The 12,264-nt window shown below is 44.1% G+C and overlaps 1 protein-coding gene across 1 annotated transcript in view; it reads right to left on the bottom strand.

Annotated features, from left to right (window-relative positions):
* Positions 1 to 12,264, bottom strand: part of TMEM131L (transmembrane 131 like) — a 203,978-nt gene that overhangs the window by 149,719 nt on the left and 41,995 nt on the right. The window contains exon 4 of the mRNA XM_069744093.1: positions 1,726 to 1,788. Within this exon, the coding sequence (XP_069600194.1) occupies positions 1,726 to 1,788 (63 nt within the window). The remainder of the gene's footprint in view (positions 1 to 1,725; positions 1,789 to 12,264) is intronic.

The following is a 12,264-nucleotide window of genomic DNA, read 5'->3' as shown; positions in this document are numbered from 1 at the left end:
TTGGTTGCCGCCTGCTGCGAGCGACCAATCAGAAACGTGCCGTACTGTGACACACTCCGCCCACCATTTTGGTGTGATTTTTGAATTTTTACCTCACAGCAAGTTTCTACTGCGTGGAGGCGGGCCCAGTGACGTTGCTCTTCAAGCTCCTGCCGAATTTCGTCAAAAAAATGATAATACCATTTACCAAAACTATATATATTTAGTTGTGAAGTGGTTCAGTGACATTTTCACACCAATTTTGAACTTTTGTTTGGTGTTTTCTCCATATACTGCCTATTATTCACTGACTGTTATACTGAGAGACTGCCGTTTATTAACCTCTTCTTTGCCACATTGGGTATATTGCTCTATTATTTGCCACATAAGGACATTGTCCATTATTGCCCAGCAATTTCTCTGCAATATAAACTGCCTATTTATTAATATCTGCATTCCTGCAAAGAACTATTGCCTATTATTAACTGGGTATTTTCCTACTACCTGACATCGTTCTTAAGCAAAGAACCGTTGTTGTGGCATTTGCCACAACACGCAAAGTTGTCGTCTGATGTCTTTCATCCCTCCCCTCATAAGCATGTTCATCGATCCTGTGTAACTGTACCTTAAATAACAAGAATTGTCAAGAGCTGGTGAGTGCAGCCATTTTTTGTTCTTTCTTACAATTATTTATTAATTGTATTATTTTTACATTTGAATAAATAAAGTATATATGGATTCTAGACTCCAGATTCTTTAGAATCGGGCTGCCATCTAGTGATAATATAAACAGACTTAACTCACGCTCTGATTATGGCTCCGTGCTCAAAGCTCCTCGGTTGCCCTTCCTGTTTCCCGGGCATCGGATCATGTGACTTGGGAATACAGTAATGACATCACTATGCTGTGACGATCATGTATAGTGATGAGTGGTTCATGTGCGTGCCAGCAGGGGGCATATAGTGACGGGTGGGTTCATGTGCGTGCCAGCAGGGTGCAAATAGTGACGAGTGGTTCATGTGTGTGCCAGCAGGGGGCATATAGTGACGAGTGGTTCATGTGCATGCCAGCATGGGGCATATAGTGACGGGGGGGGGGGGGTTCATGTTCGTGCCAGCAGGGTGCAAATAGTGACGAGTGGTTCATGTGCGTGCAAGCAGGGGGCATATAGTGACGAGTGGTTCATGTGTGTGCCAGCAGGAAGCATAAAGTGACGGGGGGTTCATGTGCGTGCCAGCAGTGGGCATACAGAGTGACCGGGGGGGGGGGGGGGGGGGGAGGGAGAGAAATATCCATGACTGGAGGGGGGAGAGTGCAGGCACATGCAATATGCGCCACTCCCGTTAACCAACTCCAGCAGCTTCCACACTGAGGTGATGGACAGCAGGTGCAGTGAATATTCAATGAGGCTAATGAGCGGGAGCACAGGACCTCCTGTTGTCTCTGCAGCTGCAGGCAGCCCACTCCAGCCCCCTGACACCACTCATAGCCACCTCCCTCTTTTACAGCACAGCACACAGATTCGCATTATAAGACGCACCCCCCACTTTGCCACTTTGAAATAAAAGTGCGTCTTATAATCCGAAAAATACAGTATCTAGAGAAAGTTCTGCAAGTGACCTGTGTCTCTCGCTCTATGACACATAATGATTTAAGAGTTATTCCTATACAGATTTGAAAAATGTTACTATTTAAAATAAATACCAAGAATAAGTACTTATTGAAGTGCTCTGAATGTATACTCACTGGGCTCCAAAATCCAGGACAGAGGGCTGGAGATGCAGGGCCTTCCCACTAGGCCTTCCAATACTGGCAAGAAAAAAATAAAAACGAAATAAATAAATAAAAGGAATTCACATAACTTCGTTGTCAACAAAAGAGAGATAGGTATAATAGGCCACATGGGCATCTTAGACATGGAATATATGTAAGAGGTATAATAGGCCACATGGGCATCTTAGACAAGGAATATATGTAAGAGGTATAATAGGCCACATGGGCATCTTAGACATGGAATATATGTAAGAGGTATAATAGGCTACATGGGCATCTTAGACAAGGAATATATGTAAGAGGCATAATAGGCCACATGGGCATCTTAGACATGGAATATATGTAAGAGGTATAATAGGCTACATGGGCATCTTAGACAAGGAATATATGTAAGAGGCATAATAGGCCACATGGGCATCTTAGACATGGAATATATGTAAGAGGTATAATAGGCTACATGGGCATCTTAGACATGGAATATATGTAAGAGGTATAAGAGGCCACATGGGCATCTTAGACATGGAATATATGTAAGAGGCATAATAGGCCACATGGGCATCTTAGACATGGAATATATGTAAGAGGTATAAAAGGCCACATGGGCATCTTAGACAAGGAATATATGTAAGAGGCATAATAGGCTACATGGGCATCTTAGACATGGAATATATGTAAGAGGTATAATAGGCCACATGGGCATCTTAGACAAGGAATATATGTAAGAGGCATAATAGGCCACATGGGCATCTTAGACATGGAATATATGTAAGAGGCATAATGGGCCACATGGGCATCTTAGACATGGAATATATGTAAGAGGCATAATAGGCCACATGGGCATCTTAGACATGGAATATATGTAAGAGGCATAATAGGCCACATGGGCATCTTAGACATGGAATATATGTAAGAGGTATAATAGGCCACATGGGCATCTTAGACAAGGAATATATGTAAGAGGCATAATAGGCTACATGGGCATCTTAGACATGGAATATACAGTATGTAGATCATAGGGAATGAACAACTTCATTATAAACAGATTAATACTATACTCCCTATGCTTATTAGGAGGGAAGTGAACATGGAAAATCTGCAAATAATAGAGGAATGAACACATTTCTTATAAACAGATGTATATTATATTCCCTGCACTTGTTAGGTGGGGAATAAATGGGAAAGTGCAATCTAATATATAATTGCCTAGAATACTACTTCCTGCAATTTGTGCCAACTTCCGTGGCTTTGTCCGGAGCTAATGTCCGGAGCTAATGTCCGGAGCTAATGTCCGGAGCTAATGTCCGGAGCTAATGTCCGGAGATAAGTGACGTCAACAGTGTCCAGTGTCTGATTGGTTGCCGCCTGCTGCGAGCGACCAATCAGAAACGTGCCGTACTGTGACACACTCCGCCCGCCATTTTGGTGTGATTTTTGAATTTTTACCTCACAGCAAGTTTCTACTGCGTGGAGGCGGGCCCAGTGACGTTGCTCTTCAAGCTCCTGCCGAATTTCGTCAAAAAAATGATAATACCATTTACCAAAACTATATATATTTAGTTGTGAAGTGGTTCAGTGACATTTTCACACCAATTTTGAACTTTTGTTTGGTGTTTTCTCCATATACTGCCTATTATTTTTGTTCTTTCTTACTATTATTTATTAATTGTATTATTCTTACATTTGAATAAATAAAGTATATATGGATTCTAGACTCCCGATTCTTTAGAATCGGGCTGCCATCTAGTAACAAATAACTGCCTCCAACGCAGCAATGTACTCAGAGGTAAATGACTTCCCATCCATAGAGGGGGAAGGGCATCAACATTGAGGGATATTTCATATGCGAATCTGTACTATATACCACGTTCCCATACCTATATATGTGGTTGGTAATTAACCCTTCCTTCCCTTTTCACCCTCTTATGGAGTCAATCCTAATGTGCATATTAGGTTGTTCTGCTAAACTTATGTTGATTAGGTCTATTCTAACATCTATATACAGTGGGGCAAAAAAGTATTTAGTCAGTCCTTTATGACATCATCGTCGTTGTGCCTGTCGCTGATTGATTGGTCGAGGCCGCCAGGCCTCGACCAGAGACGCGGGATTTCCATGACAGACAGACAGACAGACGGACAAACCCTTAGACAATTATATATATAGATGGGGCAAGAAAGTATTTGGTCAGTCAGCAATAGTGCAAGTTCCACCACTTAAAAAGATGAGAGGCGTCTGTAATTTACATCATAGGTAGACCTCAACTATGGGAGACAAACTGAGAAAAAAAAATCCAGAAAATCACATTGTCTGTTTTTTATCATTTTTTTTTGCATTTTATGGTGGAAAATAAGTATTTGGTCAGAAACAAACAATCAAGATTTCTGGCTCTCACAGACCTGTAACTTCTTCTTTAAGAGTCTCCTCTTTCCTCCACTCATTACCTGTAGTAATGGCACCTGTTTAGACTTGTTATCAGTATAAAAAGACACCTGTGCACACCCTCAAACAGTCTGACTCCAAACTCCACTATGGTGAAGACCAAAGAGCTGTCAAAGGACACCAGAAACAAAATTGTAGCCCTGCACCAGGCTGGGAAGACTGAATCTGCAATAGCCAACCAGCTTGGAGTGAAGAAATCAACAGTGGGAGCATTACTTAGAAAATGGAAGACATACAAGACCACTGATAATCTCCCTCGATCTGGGGCTCCACGCAAAATCCCACCCCGTGGGGTCAGAATGATCACAAGAACGGTGAGCAAAAATCCCAGAACCACGCGGGGGGACCTAGTGAATGAACTGTAGAGAGCTGGGACCAATGTAACAAGGCCTACCATAAGTAACACACTACGCCACCATGTACTCAGATCCTGCAGTGCCAGATGTGTCCCACTGCTTAAGCCAGTACATGTCCAGGCCCGTCTGAAGTTTGCTAGAGAGCATTTGGATGATCCAGAGGAGTTTTGGGAGAATGTCCTATGGTCTGATGAAACCAAACTGGAACTGTTTGGTAGAAACAACTTGTCGTGTTTGGAGGAAAAAGAATACTGAGTTGCATCCATCAAATACCATACCTACTGTAAAGCATGGTGGTGGAAACATCATGCTTTGGGGCTGTTTCTCTGCAAAGGGGCCAGGACGACTGATCCGGGTACGTGAAAGAATGAATGGGGCCATGTATCGTGAGATTTTGAGTGCAAACCTCCTTCCATCAGCAAGGGCATTGAAGATGAAACGTGGCTGGGTCTTTCAACATGACAATGATCCAAAGCACACCGCCAGGGCAATGAAGGAGTGGCTTCGTAAGAAGCATTTCAAGGTCCTGGAGTGGCCTAGCCAGTCTCCAGATCTCAACCCTATAGAAAACCTTTGGAGGGAGTTGAAAGTCCGTGTTGCCAAGCGAAAAGCCAAAAACATCACTGCTCTAGAGGAGATCTGCATGGAGGAATGGGCCAACATACCAACAACAGTGTGTGGCAACCTTGTGAAGACTTACAGAAAACGTTTGACCTCTGTCATTGCCAACAAAGGATATATTACAAAGTATTGAGATGAAATTTTGTTTCTGACCAAATACTTATTTTCCACCATAATCTATATATATAATTGTCTAAGGGTTTTTCCGTCTGTCTGTCTGTCCTGCAAATCCCGCCTCTCTGATTGGCCGAGGCCGCCAGGCCTCGACCAATCAGCAACGGGCACAGCGACGATGATGTCATAAAGGACGTAGAAATCCCACGTTTCTGATTCAGCGACGGGCACAGTATCGACGTAGAGGTCATAATGGTTGCCATGGCGACGATGATGTCATAAAGGTTGCCTCGACCAATCAACGACGGGCACAGTCTGCCGCGAATTCTGGAATCATCATTGTCCATATACTACGGGCACAGCATGGCGACGATGATGTCATAAAGGTTGCCTCGACCAATCAGCGACGGGCACAGTCTGCCGCGAATTTGCCTCGACCAATCAGCGACGGGCACAGTATCGATGTAAATGTCATAATGGTTGCCATGGCGACGATGTCATAAAGGTTGCCTCCACCAAGCAGCGACGGGCACAGTCTGCCGCGAATTCTGGAATCATCATTGTCCATATACTTCGGGGACATGCATATTCTAGAATACCCGATGCGTTAGAATCGGGCCACAATCTAGTATGCAAATAAAATGATAAAAAAACAGACAATGTGATTTTCTGGATTTTTTTTTTCTCAGTTTGTCTCCCATAGTTGAGGTCTACCTATGATGTAAATTACAGACGCCTCTCATCTTTTTAAGTGGTGGAACTTTGCACTATTGCTGACTGACCAAATACTTTTTTGCCCCATCTATATATATAATTGCCTAAGGGTTTTTCTGTCTGTCTGTCTGGCTTGGAAATCCCGCCTCTCTGGTCGAGGCCGCTAGGCCTCGACCAATCAGCGACGAGCACAGCGACGATGATGTCATAAAGGACGTAGACATCCCGCGTCTGATTGGTCGAGGCCACCAGGCCTCGACCAATCAGCAACAGGCACAGCGACGATTATGTCATAATGGTTGCCATGGCGACAATGATGTCATGAAGGTCGCCTCGACCAAACAGCGACGGGCACAGTCTGCCGCGAATTCTGGAATCATCATTATCCATATACTACGGGGACATGCATATTCTAAAATACCCGATGCGTTAGAATCGGGCCACAATCTAGTCTATATCTATATAATTGTCTAAGGGTTTTTCCGTCTGTCTGTCTGTCTTGGAAATCCCGCGTCTCTGATTGGTCGAGGCCGCTAGGCCTCGACCAATCAGAGACCGGCACAGCATCGACGTAGAAATCCTGCGTCTCTGATTGGTCGAGGCCGCCAGGCCTCGACCAATCAGCGACGAGCACAGCGACGATGATGTCATAAAGGACGTAGATATCTCGCGTCTCTGATTGGTCGAGGCCACCAGGCCTCGACCAATCAGCAATGGGCACAGCGACGATGATGTCATAAAGGACGTAGAAATCCCATGTTTCTGATTCAGCGACGGGCACAGTATCGAAGTAGATGTCATAATGGTTGCCATGGCGACGATGATGTCATAAAGGTTGCCTCGACCAATCAGCGACGGGCACAGTCTGCCGCGAATTCTGGAATCATCATTGTACATATACTACGGGGACATGCATATTCTAGAATACCCGATGCGTTAGAATCGGGCCACAATCTAGTTTTTCATAAACTGATAAAGCATCCTATAATGTACACCACACATCATCTATCCATATATATATATATATATATATATATATATATATATATATATATATATATATATATATATATATATATATATATAATTGTCTATGGGTTTTTCCGTCCGTCTATCTGTCTGTCCTGGAAATCCCGCGTCTCTGATCAGCTACGGGCACAGCATGGCGACGATGATGTCATAAAGGTTGCCTCGACCAATCAGCGACGGGCACAGTCTGCCGCGAATTCTGGAATCATCATTGTCTTCCACTGCTGTCAAGTGCCGCCATTGTGTTGTCTAAGGGTCTAATTGTCTGTCTGTCTCGGATATCAGCCAATCAGCGATATTAGTGCGGGATTTAAACACCACTGACAGCGCAACATACATACATACATACATATTCTAGAATACCCGATACGTTAGAATCGGCTACAATCTAGTATATATAGAATTGCCTAAGGGTTTTTCTGTCTGTCTGTCTGTCTGTCTGTCCTGGAAATCCCGCGTCTCTGATTGGCCTGGCGACCTCGACCAATCAGCGACGGGCACAGCATGGCGACGATGATGTCATAAAGGTTGCCTCGACCAATCAGCGACGGGCACAGTCTGCCGCGAATTCGCCTCGATTAATCAGCGACGGGCACAGTATCGACGTAGATGTCATAATGGTTGCCATGGTGACGATGATGTCATAAAGGTTGCCTCGACCAATCAGTGACGGGCACAGTCTGCCGCGAATTCTGGAATCATCATTGTCCATATACTACGGGGACATGCATATTCTAGAATACCCGATGCGTTAGAATCGGGCCACAATCTAGTATATATATAATTGTACTGCAACAGAAACAAAATGCGAGCGGCACAATCCCACATCCAGTGGTGCCACGAGACCGTCACACACAGGGTCTGCCACTAGACGAAACTAATCCACACGCCGCTGACCCAGAATTTCGGGTGCTCCTTCAGGAAAAAAGAGACTTCTATCCATGTATCCTCGTCAGAAAAAAACTGAGGGCACTCACCAATCTTCAAAGGTCACTTCTTTATTGATCACAACTCCAGATAAAATTCATGGCCGGGGGAGAGGGAGCCGAAGCTCGTGTGAGCAGGGGAGGACGACGGCCGTTTCGCGCTGTGCCTGCGCTTCTACGGGTCCGTAGTCTGGAGTTGTGATCAATAAAGAAGTGACCTTTGAAGCTTGGTGAGTGCCCTCAGTTTTTTTCTGACGAGGATACATATATATAATTGTCTAAGGGTTTAATTGTCTGTCTGTCTTGGAAATCCCGCGTCACTGATTGGTCGAGGCCGCCAGGCCCCGACCAATCAGCGACAGGCACAGTCTGCCGCGAATTCTGGAATCATCATTGTCCTCCACTCCTGTCAAGTGCCGCCATTGTGTTGTCTTAAGGTACCGTCACATTAAGCGACGCTGCAGCGATATAGACAACGATGCCGATCGCTGCAGCGTCGCTGTTTGGTCGCTGGAGAGCTGTCACACAGACAGCTCTCCAGTGACCAACGATGCCGAAGTCCCCGGGTAACCGGGGTAAACATCGGGTTACCCGATGTTTACCCTGGTTACCATTGTAAATGTAAAAAAAAAAAAACAGTACATACTTACATTCCGGTGTCAGGTCACGTCCCTCGCCTTCAGCTTCCCGCACTGACTGTGAGCGCCGGCCGACCGGCCGTAAAGCAGAGCACAGCGTTAACGATATCGTTATGTGTGACGGTACCTTAAGGGTCTAATTGTCTGTCTGTCTCGGAAATCCCGCCTTGGAGCTCCCGCATGGAGCATTATATGGGGCCATAAAGAACTGCATGGAGCATTATATGGGGCATCTATGGGGCCATAACTGCATAGAGCATTATAATACGTGACTGGGCAATATACTATGTGGACATGCATATTCTAGAATACCCGATGCGTTAGAATCGGGCCACTATCTAGTGTACTTACATATGTGCTGGGAGTCCGCATATTGGCTGCATATTCTGATTATTCTATATACCGTAATTTCAGGCTGTTATATAAAATTTAAAGAGCCAGATTTTATTTATTTGTATGAATCACATTAATCTAGGTGAATATCTGCTAGACTGCATTGGAATTTTTGTTCTTCCTTTTTGTCACATGAATTATTTATATATGTATCTGTTTTTTAGTGTATATCTGATGAAGGTCAGGGAGACCGAAACATTATAATTTGTCTATGCACAATCCTAGGAGCGTGTACATTACTCACAATTAACAGTGCCAGAGTCCACTATTTAAAAAAAAAAAAAATTAAGGGTTGGGACCCTATCCGTGCACCTACCTATCCAAAAGGAGTGCCGTAGTTCTTAGTGATAATTAGTGATGAGTGATTATACTCGTTGCTCAGGATTTCCCGAGCACGCTCAGGTGGTCTCTGAGTATTTGTTAGTGCTCAGAGATTTAGTTTTTGTTGATGCAGCTGCATGATTTACAGCTGCTAGCCAGCCTGAGTACATGTGGGGGTTGCCTGGTTGTTAGGGAATCCCCACATGTATTCAGCCTGTCTAGCAGCTGTAAATCTTTCAGCTGCGGCGACGAAAACTAAATCTCCGGGCACTAACAAATACTCGGAGAACCTTCACTAGTGCTAATGCCACTTTTGAGGACTTGACCCTGTCAGGAGCCTGGGGACCCCCTATGTCCCTGTTCACATGCCAGAGAGGAAGAGACCCAGTGCTGGTTATACGAGTTGCTAAAACATAAGTCTCTCATTGATCAAGTAAATAACAATTAAAGGGGTCTACCAATCTAATGAAAACTAAGGAAAGATTTTTTTACATATTTATATATATATATATATATATATATATATATATATATATATATATATATATATATATATATATATATATATATATATATATATATATATATATATATATATATATATCTCCAAAATGAACTGAACCAGTTTAAAAAAAAAAAAAGTTTGACAAATGTGGCTAGTGGTTAAAATGTACTTTATTATCTACCGTATTTGGATTCTGAAAGCCAACACTAATGGTGTGAATTTTCGTAACGATTTGATGTACACTGACATATACATTTGTTTCTTTTCACTTGTATATATTTCTGGCTTTGAATTCACTTGAAATTGTCTCACTATGACAGGAGTGTTTATTTTAAACGGAAGTATTTTTTTCATTTTATGTGTGTACCAAGACCGCTGCATGGTCAAAACGCGTCAACTTTTCCTCCATCCTATTTTGTGATACTTCAACATTAAGACATAATAAAGTACGTTTATATTCTTACCACATTTGTCAAACTTTTTTTGCTTCTAAAACAACGCAGGTACTTATCATTCTACCCTTCCTGGATCTAGTGCCGGCCGCTCCTCGGGTCTCCGCTGCAGCAGTGAGGGCATGCATCACAGCTGCTGCTAATCACCGGGCACCTCAACAGATTGACTGAGGTAGATCGAACAAGCCATTGAGCTCAGTGATTGACTGCAGCGGTGATGACAATAACAGAGACGAGAGGCAGAGAGAAAGCACTAAACGGCTGTTAGATAAATAAGATCATTTGTGGAAAATCCCTTTAAGATGGTTGGACACATGCATAGCCTCCTCTCCGCTTCTTCACAGGGAAACAATACTATACCTGTGCAGCAGCCCATATGCTGCTTCTCTTTTCTCTGACATGGAAACTACATGTGGGCAGCCGCCTTCTCTGATATTTTCTGAACCGCCTTAGAAATGAATGGAGAGAGCTACGCATGTAGACTCGTGTGGTGGGACCCGCATCCATCAAACTATCCTACATATGCCCAATGTTGCCATTTCTGTGTGAGGCTCCATCATTGCTCCCCAGCAACATGCTCGCTGTCTTGGTGTCATCTTTTATTCAGCCGTTTCCTTCACACCCCACATAAGATCACTAGGCCACTCCTGTCACTTATAGCTCAAAAACAACTTTAGGCTATGTGCACACGTTGCGGATTTGCCTGTGGAATTTTCTGTGCAGATTCTGCATATCTTGGCAGAAAACGCAGGTCAAAATCTGTGCGTTTTTTTATGCGGAATTTGTGCGTTTTTGTTGCGGATTTAGGCTACGTTCACATTGGCGTTCCGCCAATGTGCGTCGCTGTTGCGCCGGCGACGCAGCGGCGACGCAGCAGCGACGCGCCCCTATGTTTAACATAGGGGACGCGTGCGTCGTTTTGGTGGCGTTTTTCGCCACGTGCGTAGTTTCCGACGCTAGCGTCGGACGCAAGAAAACGCTACATGTAGCATTTTCTGTGCGTCCGATTTTCGTCGGAAAACGACGCACGCGTCGCAAAGCGCGCGCGTTTTTGCGCGCGTTTGCGCGCGTTTTAGCGTGCGTCGCGCGTTGCGTCGCCGACGCACGGTGGCGCAACGCTAATGTGAACGTAGCCTTACTGCGAATTTCCTGCGTTTTTACTCCTGCGGATTTCTATTATGGAATGGGTGCAGAAACGCTGCAGAGCCACACAAATAAATTACATGCTCCTTCTTTTAATCCGCGGCAGTTTCCATGCAGACTTTTCGGCACCATTAGCACAGCATTTTTTTTTCCATTGATTTACATTGCACTGTAAATCACTTGCGGATCTGCGAAAGATATACAGGTCCTTCTCAAAAAATTAGCATATAGTGTTAAATTTCATTATTTACCATAATGTAATGATTACAATTAAACTTTCATATATTATAGATTCATTATCCACCAACTGAAATTTGTCAGGTCTTTTATTGTTTTAATACTGATGATTTTGGCATACAACTCCTGATAACCCAAAAAACCTGTCTCAATAAATTAGCATATCAAGAAAAGGTTCTCTAAACGACCTATTACCCTAATCTTCTGAATCAACTAATTAACTCTAAACCTGGTTCATTACTCAAAACCCCCATCATGGGTAAAGGTACTGTCACACTAGACCATATCGCTAGCGATCCGTGACGTTGCAGCGTCCTCGCTAGCGATATCGTCCAGTGTGACAGGCAGCAGCGATCAGGCCCCTGCTGGGAGATCGCTGGTCGGGGAAGAAAGTCCAGAACTTTATTTCGTCGCTGGACTCCCCGTAGACATCGCTGAATCGGCGTGTGTGACACCGATTCAGCGATGTCTTCGCTGGTAACCAGGGTAAACATTGGGTAACTAAGCGCAGGGCCGCACTTAGTAACCCGATGTTTACCCTGGTTACCATCCTAAAAAGTAAAAAAACAAACAGTACATACTTACCTACAGCCGTCTGTCCTCCAGCGCTGTGCTCTGCTCTCCTC

Source organism: Ranitomeya imitator, chromosome 1 (assembly GCF_032444005.1).
Source record: "Ranitomeya imitator isolate aRanImi1 chromosome 1, aRanImi1.pri, whole genome shotgun sequence".
NCBI lineage: Eukaryota > Metazoa > Chordata > Amphibia > Anura > Dendrobatidae > Ranitomeya > Ranitomeya imitator.
Note: the sequence above shows the minus strand (reverse complement) of the source record. Positions and strands in the feature narration are given on the sequence as shown.